Source organism: Citrus clementina, unplaced genomic scaffold, assembly GCF_000493195.1.
Source record: "Citrus clementina cultivar Clemenules unplaced genomic scaffold, Citrus_clementina_v1.0 scaffold_9, whole genome shotgun sequence".
Lineage (NCBI taxonomy): Eukaryota > Viridiplantae > Streptophyta > Magnoliopsida > Sapindales > Rutaceae > Citrus > Citrus x clementina.
This window is the reverse complement of record NW_006261964.1, coordinates 8,327,125-8,343,857: the sequence shown is the minus strand read 5'-3', so window position 1 is coordinate 8,343,857 and position 16,733 is coordinate 8,327,125. Positions and strand designations below refer to the sequence as shown.

Here is a 16,733-nt window from a genome sequence, read left to right as displayed (position 1 = left end):
CGGATGCCGGTGAGAGATGGAGCTGCCGCCGACGAGGGTTGATGTCGCCGCCGATGATGGGAGTTGGATCGGTTTGGGAGAGATGAGAAAAAAGGAGTGTTGGGGGAGAGATGAGGGAGGGGTGTTTTGGTCTCAAAAGTTGTTTAATGGCTAATGTTGATAGAAATATTTTTGGGGGGTTAAGATGAAAAAAAGCATAATTTTTTTGGTTATTACTGTAAATTTCCCATTTCGTTTTTGGTTTACACATATTTCCGTGGAATTCAGCAGAGAGCAGATGATTAGGCTAAATTCGGAGTTGGGATTCCTTTCTGTTCAGTGGTGGGACCAAAAAGGGATGGAGAATGGGCTGAGATTGGACAAGCCCAGGCTCAAGCCTAAGCTCATTAAACTTTTCCAAGTTTGAACGGGCTGAACAGAACCTGACCCATCATGTGCCTGAGCTTCCAAAGCCTCAACCATTTCATTTATTAGTTTTCGATGGTTGCAATAATTCCTTCAAAGTAACGTCCCTCCCTTTTGGTCTTTCTCGGCCTTAATTCAACTCATTTTAGTGATATAGGATTTGACTTTACAATGATGTGTCATTATCCTATTGAATGGTAAAATTTTATTTACTTATATAAGTACTTATGTTCTTAGCCCGTTAGTACAACCTTAGAGTCCCAACTATTGTTGGACTCAAATTCCCTTACAATTAAGTTGGATAGGAGTAGATTTCTCCTCTAATAATATGAGTTGAGCAAATATCACTTTGGTATCACGTGAGAGTAGAAATTTAAATTGTATCATACTAAATCTATCAAAAATAATTTCAATAGATTTTTTAATTGTAAATACTAGTAAAATTCTCATGGCAATATCTTAACTTATTAAAAAAACTAATATATATATATATATATATATACAATACCACCCTTAAACACGCATCATGGATTTTCTTTACTCACGTCTAATTAAAGATTTCTAATGATGCATTATACAAAGAGATAAATTTTTTCAATTTTTTTGACAAAGTAATTAAGATTTTATTCCATCAACATAAGAAAGTACAAACAATTTGAAATATTAAATTTGATTTTGACTTCCTCTCACCAATTCAATCTAATCATTAACAGTAAAGTAGACCGGCCTGGATCTCAAATTTAATTATCATTAAAACATCAGTGATCAATGTACAATTAAAATAATGATTATTATTAGCAAAGATTGAGTAAATTAATTAATGTTTATCTTAAAATGAAAATCAATCATTTTATTGATAAACAAAGATGGTGACTTACTATAATCAATTACTATTGTCCTTCTCAGTATTAGACAATCTGATGATCCAAATCGCAAGCAAGAAAAAGCTCAGGCCGATTAAACAAGTGATAATAGCAAGGCCTAAAGAAGGGGCTAACATTGCATATGTGCCCGTAGCAAATGCAATCGCCATTGCTGCCATGGACAATAAGGTGAACCAAATGGAAGCGTGGAACAATTCCTCATTGAAATCTTTAGTTTCTTCAGTTACATAAGACAACCAGAAGTGAGTAACGACGGCAGAAAGAGAAAAGGCCATGGCAATGGAATCTGCTACCATAAATAATTGAAAAGCTTTATTTCTCCTCAGGATTGCAGTTCCATTTTCGCTTCTATAGCCGCCAGGAATGGTGAAAGCTGCTGCGAATGCTACTGTTGCTATGAGTGCTGCCACTACCAAATGTGATGCTCTTGTGTCCTTGTAATTTTCTTTAGTAACATACTTTTGCACTTCTCTTATGAATATAACACCATCTGAATATTGTCCTCTGCCAACATCTTTGGATAATTTTTGGATTTCTTCCTGTAATTAATTTACATTTGAATATTAATTAATTGCGTAAAAAAAAATTTAATAATTTAGTTGAAAGAGCAAATTAAATAATTACCTTGAGCTCAGGATAGCCATAATTAAAAATGTGTCTGACACTAACATTTTGTTTGTTGACAGCGTCATAATTGGCTTGAGTGTTCCCAATCATAACGCCATGGAATTCTTTTGGACGGACAGCAGCAAGCACATGGAGAGGAGTGTTTCCCTTGGCATCCCCTCATCTATAAGACTCCTCGCTAACGGATTATTTTCAAGAAGATTTCTTAGTTGTCCAACATGAAAACTAACCATAGCATAATGGAGAAAATTCCATCCCCTGTTATCGACCAGCTCGTAACATTTTGGATTTTCAGAAATAATTCGCTCAACCGTTCGGGCATCCCCTTTGCCCGCTGCCAAATGAAGAGCTGTCATCTTTCGATCTTTGTCAGCAATGTTCGAAGCGGATTGATCAGTTTCTAATAGTAAATTTACCGTCCCGTAATTTCCATAATATGCAGCGTAATGAATTGGAGTTCACCCGTATTGGTCTGTTTCTTTGATCAGATTCTTCTTTATCTCAAGTAATTTTGATAATGCAGTATCAACTAAGAATACAGAAGATAAATCAAATAATAATGAAAATTTTTAATAAAAGTAAATATTTAGAAATGGCCTAAATTTGGGGGGCTATTTATGTTGGAAATATGAGTAAAAAAAAATAGCTTTTTCAAATTCCAAATAAGCCAGAAGTCTAGAGCAACAACACCAACACCAATCACACGATGAGTGATGAATAATGGCTTCAGATCGGTAACTTTGTTATTTAACAAAATAAAAACTTACAATCATTTCCCTGAGTTTGCATCTAGAAATAACAATTTTTGCAAAATTCACTAAGACACGTTTGAAGCACTATTCTAAAGACCAATTTGGTAAATCTAATTATCCTAAAACCAACTTTCCCTATCTTAGTTATCCAAAAGACCAATTTTCACTATATTTACAGTTCTAAAGATTAATTTTTTAGGAGCATTTCGCAGTAAAAAAATTAATTCCTTCATAACAGCACTTAATTTCTTCATAAATTAAGAGTATTTTTGTCATTAATAAAAAGATTAATTCTCCTAAGGATATTTAGTCATTAACTGGATTAAGTGAATTAAGTGGGAGAGAGAACGTGGCGATCGGCTCAGAGGAGAGAGGAAACAAGTCGGGTCAACCCGTTCACGAAACCTGAATCGGTGCTTCCGATTCCGGCCACATCTCCGGCGATGGAGGGTATCAACCGAGCTCCCAGACGACGCGGTCATTCCCCCATCATCATTGTTGCCGGAAAACGGCCTATGACCACCCCCACGAACCCGTGTTAAGTCATGGAGGACGACGACTCAATCGGCGAGTTTTTACCGGATTTCGGTCATGTCGTCACCTGGGATTTGTCCTTTATGGCAGTCACTTCAATTTCTGACCATCAACAGTAGCCGATTTGTCGCCGATCAGCCGTTGAAGTTTCACGGCTGTCGAAACTCGATCGGGCACCATGGCTGCGCGTCGGAGCACACCGCTGCCACCTTTGGATTCAGAGCGAGCTGAAGTTCCTGTTTTGACTTATTTGATCATTGCCGCTCGAATTCCGGTCATTAACCAGCGAGGGCATTTTGGTAATTTAGAATTTTTAAGGGTAATTTGGTAATTTAAAATTTTGGATTTTTTTTTTTGAAAAGAAATTTTGGGATATTTTAGTAACTCATGAATGAGGATATGATGATATCTCATGAGCGTTTTATTATTGGTTTTAGGCCGATGGTGTAAGACACTTTTGTTACTTAATCACAATAAAAAATATGTATCTATTTTACGTGTTTCAAAAGTTTATTTTGATATGTACGGGGTATGGATTTATATGGTCTTTCTATGTATTTATGCGATGTGTTGTTATGTGTCAAATATGATTTATATACAGACATATGTATGTGTGAAAGTTTATTGGTATTAACATGAATATGCACTATGTTTTTTGGAAAATAAGAAAGTGGATTTGAGCAAATTGATTTTGAAGAAAGAAAGAAAGTTTTTCGATTTTGCTTAGTTTCTTGAATTCTTTACTCCCTTAGTGGACATTGTAGATATAATGTTTAAGAGATAAGTGGGTGAAGGAAGTTTACACGAAAATCAAAGTTATTAATATTAAGTAGAGTCCTATTGAATAGTAATTGAATTAAGGTAATTGAAGTAAGTGATTTAAAAGGAAATGTGAAGTTTGAACATGGCAAAAGAAATTTTAATGAATTTGTTTTACAATATTTTTAAAAGACTCTGGCATGTTATCCATTTGCATTATATGTAAACAAGTATGTATTTTCATATATGAAAAACAAGTTTACTTACTGATATCATTATAATTGATTGTGATTTTCAGAAATTATGATTGATTCATGATGAGTGAGGAGAAAAACTGGAATTGAGAATAGTAGTTAAATAATTCTCTTTGAGGGTATAATTAGATTTAGTTAATAATTCACTAAATTTAATAATTCGCTAATTTAATAACTCACTAAATCTAATAATTCACTGAAAGGGTATAATTAAACTTACCGGCATAAGATTTCATTGCTGCAGTATGTAAAGCCGTCTTTCCGTTGGGGCCTTCATGAGATACTGATGTGCTGTTTTCTAACAAGGCAAGCACCATATCAAAGGACGCTGATGTGCGGTTTTCCAAAAGGCCAAGCAACATATCAGAACGGTTCTCATACTCAGCAGCCATGTAGAGTGGCGTTTTGCCGTAATTATTTGCAGAATATGGATAATCAGAGTCTTCTCTTGTCAGTATTTTCACCACGTCCACGTTGCCATGAGACACTGCCTCGTGGAGTGCTGTATTCTTCTCGTTATTCACCATCCTAATCATCTGCCTGAAAGCTTCAACCCCGCTCTCTGGTTCTTCATCTCCACGTTGAGCTAATTTTGCTCTTTCAATAAGAACTCTCACTATATCAAAATGGCCGAATTTTGCTGCAAGGTGAAGTGGAGTATCGCCTTTACCATTAACTTGTAGCAGCAGTACTGGGCATTTCTCAAGTATTTCTTCTACGAACTTCGTTGACACATTTTCTCTTTCTGATGATATGATGTTGATATGCAGGATTGTGTTTTTGGCCTTTGCTGTTAACAAGCTCTCAATTACATCTCTTGCCATGTCTTTGAACGGTTCCGAATTGCCCGCAGATGCAGCTTTGAAAAAATTTAGGTCCATTTGCTGCTTAATTTCACCATTGCTATCCAATAATGGAGCATCCTCAATCTCAACGGAAACAGGATTCATGTTGGCGAAGTTGATCTATTAGATAAGGGTACCCAGTATCTCGGAGGTACTCATAGATCTTCTTCTAAACCTGACATGTATGTATATATGACTTGAAAAGTGTAGTATTTTTCACACTTCTTAAATTCTTGCTTTTTTGACAAGGTAAGTATCGACATTAATTCTTACTCTTTTGACAAGCCAAGAATCAACATTTTTAACCTTGATTTCTTCCTCATGCTCTTTTAGTTAAATAAATAAATAAATTGAGATTAGTCATTCTCGTTGGCAAACTAATCAATTTCTCAATTGTGTGCTTGTATGTTTAATTAATAATTAATTAAACTGTGGCGCAATATTTTTAAGAACTCAGACAAAAAAATATATATACCAATTAATTATTAAAGTTGACCATGGTTTCTTCTTTTGTTTTGTCCTTAACATTGAAAAAGTCTGCAGAGCCATATCCTCAATCTTTAAATACTGCAGCCTTCCTTATCACATTTCGATCGGATTCCATATACAGTTCTGCTCTTTTTGTTTGTTGGGTAAAGAATCAAGTGACTCTCAAATGACTGCAAACAATAAAATAATAGGGGAATACTCTATGAGTACTTCATTAATTCTACAAAAGAAAAGTGATTCAATGTTGCCTCTTAGCCTTCTTGTTACTTATTAAATCACTTCTTAAAATGATACTACATGGAATGTGTCATTCATGTACTAATTATCGACATTTATATGTTTTATTTGACAGAAAAATATCTAAGAGTATCGTTGGTGCATTGTATTATGGGATATTAAAATACTGTTTACATTAAATTAATGATAAGGCTATGTTTGGAAAAACATGAGAATGGGTTAAAGGGCTGTGCATTAGCTTACTTTTTTTTTGTTTCTTTTGCTTTTACTTTTGCTTTTAACTTTTTTTTTTAACTTTTACTTTTGCTTTTATTTTATAATAATGATAATAAAAATAATAATATAATAACAACTTTTTAATTTAATACAATATTATATAATTTTTATTTTTATTTTTACATTATAATTATTAATATAAATTAATAAATATATAATTTATTATAACTAATAATAAATATTTAAATATGAATAAATATGAATAATATTAATTTAAAATTAATAATAATATAAATAATAATATAAATAATAATATAAAATATTAAAACAATTTAAATATATTAATATAATATAAAATATTAGTATAATGTAATATTTAATTTAAATTAATCACAAAAAATAAATACAGTACAATGTGGCACCAAACATTGTACAACATTATTATAATACGGTACTAATACAATACAACATAATATAATACACCAATATTAAAATAATGAAATACAACATAATACAATACAATGTACTAAACACACCCTAAGTGATTTATTAATTAATTAACTATTATTTATATATATGGAGATTCTTTACCTTTTTTTAATTAATTAACTGTTATTTATGTATATGGAGATTCTTTACCTTAGTTTAACATATGTCGTTATTCTTCCATGAACCTTTAATTGATTTACACGAGTATCACAATGGTTCCAATGGAACAATCTTATTATGCAGTTCCCATCCGACAACTTCAAAGTGTTACAATTGTTTAGTTTATACAAAATGTATTTACACAATCACTCTTAAGTCCACTGAGGCCTCGAGTTCAAAGTTACATCTCTTCCCATACCCTTAAAAGGTTTAGCATTTTAACATTGAAATCATGGTCCATTTGTTAGAAATATCAGTCAATATAGTTTCATTAAAAGCCTAAATCAGCCAGAACAACTGTACACAATGGCGTTGAACAATGACTTGAGTACAGTAACTTTATTATCTAAATGCTACACTTTTATGTGGAGGAGAACAGAGTTTTTGTGCATCTATCTGTTGACTTTTTGCACTCGACATTTTTTTAGTTAACGTTTGTTTACTCTTTTAATTGGCAAGAGAAATGCTAAATCAATCATGGGGTGACAGACCGCTGAGAAAAACAAAGGCAAAACGATGAAGTTTTTTCAATGGGGAAAAAAATTACTAACTCAATCCCTAGGGTCGAGTATTAACTAGCTCCACTCGCCTGACAACGGACAAAATACAACCCTTGAAAATTGGAGCTCCAGGATAAACAAAAGGAAAAGAGCCTTCGGAGAAGCCTAAGAAATCAGTGACAGTATTTTTTCGAGAAGCAGCTGCCTTGACCTGAAAAAAAATGTTAAATCTTCTTTTTCTCAAGTTAATTTTTTGGGAAAAGGACAAACACACCCCCAACGTTTAGACAAAGGGACAAAAACCTCCTAACATTTCGAAAAAAGATATTTACACCCTCATTTACTGACAGAAACAATAACTTTTAACGGAAATAATAATTTTAATATATAATTACCGTTATACCCTTCTAGCACATAAAAAAAATAATTGTTAATTGTCCAATTTATCCATATATTGTTAATAAAATTATAAATATACCCCCATTGCCCAATTCCTCTATTTAAATTTTTATCAAATTCTCTCTTTAAACCAATTAAATTTAATCTATTACTCAAGAATATAAATAAATAAAATTAGTTATTAATGCCATACGAATAACAATTCTCTACATGTCAATCATTTAAACTTGTATAATCAACAAAATAAAAAAAAACTGGTTACAACAATAATTACAAAAATCTTATCTTAATTGTATTAAATAACGTATCCTATAGACATAAGAATTGATAAAATAAATAAAATTAGTTATTAATGCCATAAGAATAACAATTCTCTACATGTCAATCATTTAAACTTGTATAATCAACAAAATAAAAAAAAGGTTGGTTACAACAATAATTACAAAAATCTTATCTTAATTGTATTAAGTAACATATCCAATAGACATAAAAATTGATAATAGATTAAATTTATTTGTCTTGAAGAGAGAATTTGATAAAAATTTGAAGAGAGGAATTGGGTAATGAAAGTATATTTGTAATTTTTTTAATAATATATAGACAAATTGGACAATTAATAATTTTTTTATGTGCTAGAAGGGTATACTGGTAATTATATATTAAAATTTCTATTTCCATTAAAAGTAATTGTTTCCATTAGTGAATGAGGGTGTAAATGTCTTTTACGAAATGTTTGAGAAATTTTTGTCCCTTTACCTAAACATTGGTGGTGTGTTAGTCCTTTTCCCTAATTTTTTTAACGTATCAACTGATACAAAAAAATAAGTCTCACAATTATGAAGCGTATTCATATTAATAAATATATAGAAAGGCACAAATTTGTTGGGCCATTTACGTTGGAAATATGAGACAAAATAACTTTTTTGAAAGACCAGCTTAGCCTGAACAACAACACCCATAAAAACTCAACAGTGATGAACAATAGCTTGACAACAGAATTCTTTGTTATTTTTTAAAAGAAAGTTACAATCATAACCTTGTGGCTGCAGCCGGAAACCAAATAGTTGCTTCCTACAACGAAGAATTTGTTATCGGACCAACAAATACGAACTCAGAGAAAATTCCTCAAGGCGGGTAAAAAGCATTGTCCTAAAGGGTAATTTTCACTATACTACAACATCGGACGCTGTCATATCTTTGTAATCATATTTAGGATCGTCAAGATAATCTTTTTGTAATTCATCTAGATAGGGGCGAACCTAGGAATTTTGACCAGGCAAGGTTAGATTATGAATTTATGAATTTATTGTATTTATCTGTGTGAACGTAACCAAAAAAAAAAAAATTCAAAAGATATTGCAACATCAAGAAACTTGCTCAAAAGAAAGTAGGTAAAAAGACAAATTACTATTTTAATATTGAATTTTAAAGGATCCAAACCGGAATAACTTAACTATAAATATATTTAAGTTATTTTAATAAAGATTGATTTAAGGACACGAAAGAAAAAGATTTAAAAATAAAAATACCATAAAATTTAAGGGATATTGATTTTTTTTTGGGCTAACCCGGTCGAGCCACTACCCCACGTGCCACTGCATTTGGATCTGGTCTTAGCAATTTAGCACTGTCGTCATGAATATAGCACCATCTTGATATTGTCCTCTGCCAACATCTTTGGACAAATTCTTCCTCCTGTAAATTGAATTTGAATATGAATTAATTGCATAAACTAAAAAAAAATTATAATAAAGTAATGAAAAAGAAAGCTGGATTTATAAGTTGAAAGAATTAACAAATTAATTACCTTGAGCTTAGGATAGGATAGCCATATTTCAAAATGTGTCTAACACTAACATTTTGCCTATTGACAGTGTGATAGTTAGTTCGAGTCTTCCTAATCATATAGAGTTCTCATTGGCATCCCCCTCGTTTATAAGACTCCTCGCTAACGGATATTTTAGTAGAGTTTTGAAATCATTAAAAAAAAAAAAATGACTATTGCATAATGAAAAAAGTTCCATCCCCTGTTATCGACCAGTTCATAACATTCTGGTGCAAGGGAAAGAATTCTTTCAACTGTTCTGCCATGCCCTCGGCCCATTGCCAAATGAAGCGCTGTCATCTTTGGATCTTTGTTCAGTAATGTTTGAAGCAGTTTGATCAATTTCTAATAGCACATGTATCTATTGATATTGATTTCGATATGCAGCGTAATGAATTGGAGTCCACCTATAATGGTCTGTTTCTTTGATCAGACTCTTCCTTTTTTTCAAATAATTGTTGCATCGCATGATAATCCATTTCTGAGTGTAATGAGCCAAAAGATAAATAAAATTATAACTCAAATTGAATGTTTATCCAGCCTCTCAGGATTTAAATTTGGTGACCAACTAAATGTAATTACTTGAGAATCATTCTGTCAGACCCCTGGGCATGAAAGAGCATGAACAAAACCTGTATGAAAAGATCTGAATATTCAAATTCGCACTGAAAGGGTATAATTAAACTTACGGAAATCCAACTGCATTACTGCAGCACGTAAAGCTGTCCTTCCGTAGGGGCCTTCATGGGACATTGATGTGCAGTTTTCTAAAAAGGCTAGCATCTTATGAGAAAAGCGCTCATAATCAGCAGCCATGTGGAGTGGCATTTTGCCGCAATTATTTGCAGAATATGGATAATCAGGTTCTTATCTCGTCAGTATTTTCAACACATCCACTTTGCCATGAAACACTGCCTCGTGCAGACTGCAGTGCAGTATTCTTCTTTTCATTCGTCATCCTAATCATCTGCCTGGCAGCTCCTAACCCGCTCTCTAGCTCTTCATCTTCATGTTGAGCTAATTTTGCTCTTTTCATAAAAACATTCGCTATATTAAAATGGCCGAATTTTGCCGCAACGTGAAGTGGAGTATCACCTTTGCCATTAACTTGTGTTTGTAGTGATGGGCATATCTCAAGTATTTCCCCTACGAACTTGATTGACACATTTTCTGTTCATTGGCATATGATGTTGCTATGCAGGATCGTGTTCCTGGCCTGTACTGTTAATAAGCTCTCAAATATTTCTCTTGCCATATCCTTGAAGGATTCAGTATTGCCATCAGCTGGAAACTCAAGTAAATTATCCGTACTCGGTTACTCTTCAAAGTAGAAGCATGACCGATTAAGTTACCTGGAGAACTGAAAAAAATAATAAAAAGAGGTAGATATTCTTTTCGGTTAGGTTTCAAATAAAACAGAGAAAATAATTGAAGTTAAGTTAAAAAAAAAAATTCTTCACAAATCATGCAATCAGAAGGAATAAGCAATTTAGGCTATAAGGCAGTAAAAACGTGCAGTGGCATTCACAATTCAGTTTGGTTTTATATAAAAATATACCCCAATCCTTTAAATAAACCAATAATTTATTTAGCCAAGGTCTAGTTTCAATGATAAGAAAGGGCTTCCTAGGGCCCAGGATTTTAAAAAATAAAATATACCAACAATATACCCCAATTAAGTCACTTTACATAGATATACCCTTAAGGGGTGAGCAAAGACAAATAGATACGAGACAAAAAATATTCAGCTTAAATCGAGAATACTCAGACGAATTTAAGTTGGTCAAGAAAGCCAAGTCGAGTAGTAAATTGAGTCAAACAATAAGTCGAGTATTCATATAATGCTCCTGGCAGGCAAGAAATCCTGTAAGCTGGATTTAGATCCAGTACTGAGCTTAACTGTGCTCATCTCTTCGTAAACATCTACCACACATACATGGATAATAATTTAAGGTGAATATTTAATTAATTTTATATTCTTATCTTTCTGAAAGATTAACAAAAACCTCAGCTCAGCACTGAATACAAATTCCTGTAAACTAGGAACATAAAACTCGATGATGACATGAAAAGCTTAAATTCAAATTCAATTGTATTCATGATATGATTATTTCAAACAACCAAAAATACTTAATGTTAAGTAAATAAGAGCACCAGCTCAGCCATGCCATCATCCCCACCCCGGGGTGGATCACCTCAGCTGAATGGTACGAGCAGAACGCTGATAATGAACCTTCTACAAACATGGGCCGACCAGAGACATAAACCGAGCAGATATCCATTCCCCAAAGAGCGGGAACACGATCTCACAAAATCACGACAGTTGCGCTTCTCCCAGAACCGTTGAGGGAGATACGGTGTCTTACGCTTGCCCACAATGTAGCAGTTAGAGTCCCATGAGGGGCTGCCACTACCCGAGAAAGGGGGGATGAAAGGTGAACAGAAACGTGGGACAACGGCTATAAAAGAGGAAGAAATCAATGAAGAAGGGGATAAAAAAACTGAGAGAGGGGGGAAACTCTGCCAAATTAAAATTAGACTATTTTTCTGCATAAGCTTAGAGTGAATCGTAAGCCATTCCAAAATCTAAATTGAAGTGTTTTCCCATAAACACCTTGTGCTAACTTAGGCATCGGAGGGTTTACGCTGGCAAAACCACCGGCATCTTTAATCCATTTTTGGTGAACACAGGCTGGGCAAGATAAAAAAAAAAGGTGATTCCAATCCAGTGACGTAAGCGATCTTTAAGGCAAGGAGAATGTGACATCGTTTCCATTAAGTATATAAGCGTTGGTGGAAAAATCTGATCGGGTATAGGGCGAGCAGATTTCAGCATCAACATTTTGGCGCCGTCTGTGGGGATCTGGATAAAAGCTACCACCAAACAAATAGGCATCAGAGGAAGCGCACGAATAGTTGGTTATGGATGTTTCAAGAAATGGTGCCTTAGGGGAGGACAATGAAACTATTGAGACAATCACTCTCCGGGAGATTGCGAATGAAGCTCGAGAGAGGATGATGCAAGATCGGTTGGAATAGATGGAGAAACAAATGGAGACTCTCACGGCCATATTGCATGAGCTGAGGGATGAACAGAGAAGGGACTATGAAACCCCCGTGGGAAGAGATGAAGTTGTGACAGAACCTAGCCTCCGGAGGCGCAGAGTCGAGGAAATCCCTCCACCGGTAGATCAACCCTATGGGACACATCCCCATAGAAGTACTTGTCAGATTCCAGGGGAGTGCGTAGACGAAGGAAGGGACCAACCTCGCTCCAGACGAGTGCTAGAAATTGATGGCCGAGGAGCCAATATTGATGAAAGAGAGCTCAGACAGTGGTTGCAGAATACTGAGCAGGAGCGAGATCAAATAGCTGCACGCGATCCTGACCGTATTGTAAAATTGGAGGGTGAGGTGCGTAAATTAGTGCAGGTGATGGACGAGATTCAGGGCTAGAGGATAATGCTAGATGAAGAATCTCCGTTGTCAGCGGAGATCATGGGTACTGTAATCCCAAGAGATTTCCGCTTCCCCGACCTTAAATACTCCGGGCGAAGTGACCCGCTGGTGAATATTGAACGTTTCAACGACATGACGGGTGTGCAGGGGCTAACACCAGCTCAGAGATGCAGGGTGTTCCCATTGACACTAGAGGGGCGAGCCCGAGAATGGTACCGCAAGCTGTCACGAGGAAGTATAAAAGTATACGAGCAGATGTGCCAAGAGTTGGCTGAGCAGTTCCGAGGAGCAGTGGCCCCAGAGGACGATATGATGGAACTAATAGGGATGAAGCAAGAGGAACATGAATCCCTTCGCGATTTTGTAAAACGATACCACCAAGCCGTGCTTGATTTGGGAGCTTTCAATTACCCGCATACATTGAGGGGGTTAAAAGAGGGCGTGAGGATAGGCCAATTGTGGTATAACTTGAGAAGTCCCCTAGTGCAGAATTATTCGGAGAGTATGATCAGGCGAGGAGAGATAGAAATCGAAAAGGAAAAACCGACGAGGATAAAAAGTGAACAGCTAGAGGAGTTGAGACGAAAGGAAAGGAGAACCCCGAGCAGAAGCGGGTCGGGAAAGCGAGCTAGAGAATCCTCAGGGATGAGGGCAATATCAGATCGGTCTCGCCATTACCTCATGGCTCAGAGACCGCAACAGCTCCAACACAGCCGAGCTCAGCCTCCGCCCCCCCATTCCCGGAGCGGCAACAAGAATTTCGACAGTTGGCTGCCCATCCTTATCACAACGCTCCAAGGGCAATACATACAGCCAACTCTAGAGCTGGACAACCAGGTCAGCTACCTACAATATCAGCTCGGGACGATATCAACGATAGCCGAGCAGTCCAGTTGATTGACCAGAGCTTGGCATATAGGCAGTACACCCCGTTAAAAGTTCCTATGGAGGAGTTGTACGAGAGGATCGAGGGACGAGGCTGCTGTATCCTCCAGCCCCTATAACGAAACCTGCTCACCGACGTGACAAAAGTAGATTCTACAAATTCCACGACACTCATGGTCACACTATCAGCCAGTGTCATGACCTAAAGATTCAGGTGAAAGATTTAGTGAGGAACCGGTACCTGGATGAATATGTAGATGGAGTGACCCCCGTCCTTGAATTGCAGTATACGCGGGATGAAGGAGTGGAGAGGAGTCTAGAACGTGAACAGCCAACTATCCGTGTGATAGTAGGAGGGCCAACATTGGTTGGGGATTCGAACAGGGCACGGAAGAACTATGAGAGATACGCCATGACCAACAAAGAGGTGTTTTTCAATTTGCCAGCAGCCAAGAGGGCGAAAGTAAGACAAGTCCCCATTATGTGGACAGATAATGACGAAGAGGGTATTTCATATCCTCATGAGGATGCACTGGTGATTAAGGCAATGGTGTCTAGTACAGAATTACGGCGAATACTGGTGGACACGGGCAGCTCGGTTGATATATTGTTTAAGTCAGCCCTAAATGATATGGGAATCTCAGACTTGAAACTGGAGCGGACAAATACATCCTTGAAGGAGTTTGGAGGAGGATGGTTAACCCCCATGAGGATCATCGAGCTCCCAATTACTGTAGGGTCGAAGCTGTTTGAAAGAACAGTGATGTTAGACTTTGTCGTGGTAGAAGAAAGAAGCCTTTACCAGATGATACTGAGACAACCTTTCATGAGGATAAGCCAATATGTTATATCCACGCATTATCTAGCATTTGAAGTACAGAGTAAACGGAGTTGTTGGCGTAGTAAAAGGTGACCAGAGAATGGCGAGGAGTTGTTATGCTACAGCGGCCAAGGAGACACTATAGGTTACCTCTTTAGATAACCGAGGAGATTCTAAAAAGGGTCGCCAGGAACCTGTTGAGAAACTGGAGGAGGTCTTTATGAGCAAGGGTAACCCGAGCAGAGTGGTTAAGATCGGGTCGGATCAGGATTGAACGAGACAATAAAAGGCAAGCTGGTGAAGTGTCTACAGTCCCATGCAGATATATTCGTCTGGTCTCATAAGGATATGCCAGGAATTGATCGCGGGATAGCTTGCCACAAGTTGGCAATCAAGAAAGGGGTAAGGCCGGTGAGGCAGAAAAGGAGGTGCTTTAACCAAGAAAGGTACAAGGCCATAAATGCCGAGGTGGAAAAGCTGTTGAAAGTAGGATTTATAAGGGAGGCTAAGTACCCGGAGTGGATTTCCAATGTAGTACTAGTAAAGAAGGCAAATGGGAAATAGAGAATGTGTGTAGATTTCACAGACCTTAATAAGGCATGCCCGAAGGACAGTTTTCCCCTACCAAAAATAGATCAACTGGTAGACTTAACAGCGGGTCACAGTATGCTCAGCTTCATGGATGCCTTTTCGGGATATAATCAGATACCCATGGACGAGTAGGATGAGGAAAGCATCACCTTTATAACTAACATGGGTTTGTTTTGCTACAGGGTAATATATTTTGGCCTAAAAAATGCAGGAGCTACCTATCAAATGTTAGTGAACAAGATCTTCAAGCCATTAATCGGTCACACTATGGAGGTATATGTGGACGATATGATCACAAAGTCTAAAGAACCAAGGGATCATGTGAAGCACTTGGAAGAGACCTTTGAATTGCTGAGGAAGTATGAAATTAAACTGAACCCGGAGAAATGTGTATTTGGGGTCAGCTCGAGTAAATTTTTGGGATTCTTAGTGAGCCATCGAGGGATCGAGACCAACCCGAAAAAGATACGGGGGATAACAGAAATGAGGTCCCCACGAACAGTCAAGGAAGTGCAGAGCCTTATAGGGAAATTGGCAGCATTGAACCGATTCATCTCGCGGGCCACAAATAATTGCCACTCTTTCTTCCAAACCATAAAGAAAGGGAGAAAGATGGAGTGGACATAAGAATGTGAAAAGGCATTCGAGCAGCTGAAGGAATATCTGGCCCGCACCCCATTACTATCAACTCTGAGAGAAGGTGGTCAGCTGTTTTTGTACTTAGCAATCTCAAAATGGGCTACCAGCTCGGTATTAGTCAGAGAAGAAGAAGAAAAGCAACACCCCGTATACTACACTAGCAAGGCCCTGGTAGATGCGGAAACAAGGTATCCACTGATGGAGAAATGGGCACTAGCTCTAATAACGACAGCACGCAAACTCCGACCATATTTTCAGGCACACCCGATAGTTGTGATGACTAACTAACCTCTTCAACAAGTGCTCTAAAAACCAGATGCATCTAGCCGATTAGTAAAATAGTCCGTAGAGCTGAGTGAATTCGACCTATCCTATAGGCCCCGAGGAGCAATCAAAGCCCAAGCTCTGGCCGATTTTATGGTTGACAGTGTAGAATCAGGGGAAGAAGTTCAGGAGGAGCAACTAGTGGAACAGGAGAATCCAAAGGGAGTATGGATGGTAATAGTTGATGGGTCACGTAGTGAACAAGGATCCGAAGTAGGAATTGTAATACGAAGTCCAGAAGGGATCGAGATATCCTATGCTGTGAAGTTTGAATTTCAGCTCACGAACAACCAACTTGAGTACGAAGCCTTCATCATTGGGCTCGGGATCGCGCATGCACTGCGAGCAGAAAAGGTGGTGATTCGAGCAGATTCCCAATTAGTATGTAATCAGGTCAGTGATTAATTTCAAGCAAAGGAAGAAAAGATGGGGCTTTATTTGAAGAAGGCGAAGCAGATGGTCGGGCTTTTCCAAGAAGTAGAGATAAAACAGATATCTCGGGACGAGAATTACCGAGCAGACATGTTGGCCAGAATGGCCGTAGTTACCGACCCAAAGTTACCCAAGTCAGTTCCACTGGAAGTGAGGACCTCGCCCAGCATAGGAGAGGAAGCAGAAATGATGCGGGTGAGCATCCAGGA

General features: G+C 37.0%; 1 protein-coding gene and 2 pseudogenes across 1 annotated transcript; 1 reads left to right on the top strand and 2 right to left on the bottom strand.

Annotated features, from left to right (window-relative positions):
• Positions 1–1,288: 1,288 nt before the first annotated feature.
• Positions 1,289–5,232, bottom strand: LOC18033291 (annotated as a pseudogene).
• A 3,930-nt stretch (positions 5,233–9,162) lies between these two features.
• Positions 9,163–11,656, bottom strand: LOC18032962 (annotated as a pseudogene).
• A 1,180-nt stretch (positions 11,657–12,836) lies between these two features.
• LOC112098939 lies at positions 12,837–15,102 on the top strand. The gene is made up of 3 exons (XM_024185744.1): positions 12,837–13,670; positions 13,753–14,599; positions 14,894–15,102. Exons 1-3 carry the CDS (start codon positions 12,837–12,839, stop codon positions 15,100–15,102), a joined length of 1,890 nt encoding a protein of 629 aa, XP_024041512.1.
• The last annotated feature ends 1,631 nt before the right edge of the window (positions 15,103–16,733 follow it).